The sequence below is a fragment of the Condylura cristata genome, unplaced genomic scaffold (assembly GCF_000260355.1).
Source record: "Condylura cristata isolate star-nosed mole 26May11 unplaced genomic scaffold, ConCri1.0 scaffold00058, whole genome shotgun sequence".
NCBI classification, from domain to species: Eukaryota; Metazoa; Chordata; class Mammalia; order Eulipotyphla; family Talpidae; genus Condylura; species Condylura cristata.
In genome coordinates this window covers 261096-262107 of record NW_004567159.1, presented here as the reverse complement: position 1 = coordinate 262107, position 1012 = coordinate 261096, and the positions used below count along the sequence as shown (strand labels likewise).

Sequence of the window (1012 nt, the reverse complement as noted above, 5' to 3'; positions counted from 1 at the left end):
GTGGGGCCGGCACGGGCACGAGGCCACTGTCCTGCCCTGGGCGGCGCCGTCGGGGAGCCCAGACCCCGCTCGGCAGGAAAGTCCCGGCCTGGCCTGGCCGCCTGCAGTTGGGACCTGCCCTGGCCTTGGGCCACTTGGACACCCGGAGCCGCGCCCGCCCCACCTGCTCCGGCCGGCCAGGCCGAGCCCCGAGGCCCCCCAGAGAGCGCCACGCGGGCGGTGTCGAGCCTGGAGTCATGCTCCCCCAAACGCGCCACCAGCCTTACCCCCGAGGGCCCCCAGTATCTGCAGGCCCTTCCCTCCCCTCTGCGAGCCCAACAGGCTGAGGGCCAGTGGGGGCAGCGGCCCCCAAGCCCAGCCCGCGGGCGCGACAGCCCCCGAGGCGAGGCGCTGGCCAGCAGTGGGCAGAGGCCAGGTGCCCGAGGCGCGTCCTCAGGCCGGGGCCTGCTGGCCGGCTCCCCGGGGTGCCCCTGCGGCTCCTGGAGAGGCTGGCGGCGGGGCCCGGCAGAGGTGCCCACTTCCCGGGCTGCTGGCGTCCTCGACACCACAGCCCTCTGCCGGCCGCTGCTGACCCCAGGGCTGGGCAGGCTCCCAAGGCTGGGGCGGAGGGCCCTGCAACGTCCACACGCCACCGGGAGCCCGGGCCCTGCCCGTGGGCAGCCCGTCCGGGAAACACACCCTGCGTCCACCCACAGGGCGAGGGGCGAGTTTCTTCCCTGCAGCCCAGCGACCACGCTGCGGCCAGCAGCCCCCGCCCGCAGACAGCCTGGGGCGGGGAGGGCACCGCGATGCTGGCCACTGGGCACTGGCACGCCCCGCGGCTGTCCGGCTCCAGCTGACAGCGGCCCCGTGCAAAGGGGCGCAGGGGACCCGCCCGCCCCGGCCCACCTGGCCGCCGGTCGCCGGCGCTGACGGGGTAGCCGGCCTGGCCCAGATGGCACGGGTAGCAGCCCCTCCAGAGGTAGCGGTAGTGCGTGCCCGCGACGCGCGCCAGGCCCCCCAGGAGCCCGAG

General features: G+C 77.0%; 1 protein-coding gene across 1 annotated transcript in view; it reads right to left on the bottom strand.

Moving 5' to 3' along the window:
- Positions 1 to 1012, bottom strand: part of MEGF6 (multiple EGF-like-domains 6) — a 45087-nt gene that overhangs the window by 16715 nt on the left and 27360 nt on the right. Inside the window, exon 4 of the mRNA XM_012734524.1 lies at positions 889 to 1008. Coding sequence (XP_012589978.1) covers positions 889 to 1008 — 120 coding nt within the window. The remainder of the gene's footprint in view (positions 1 to 888; positions 1009 to 1012) is intronic.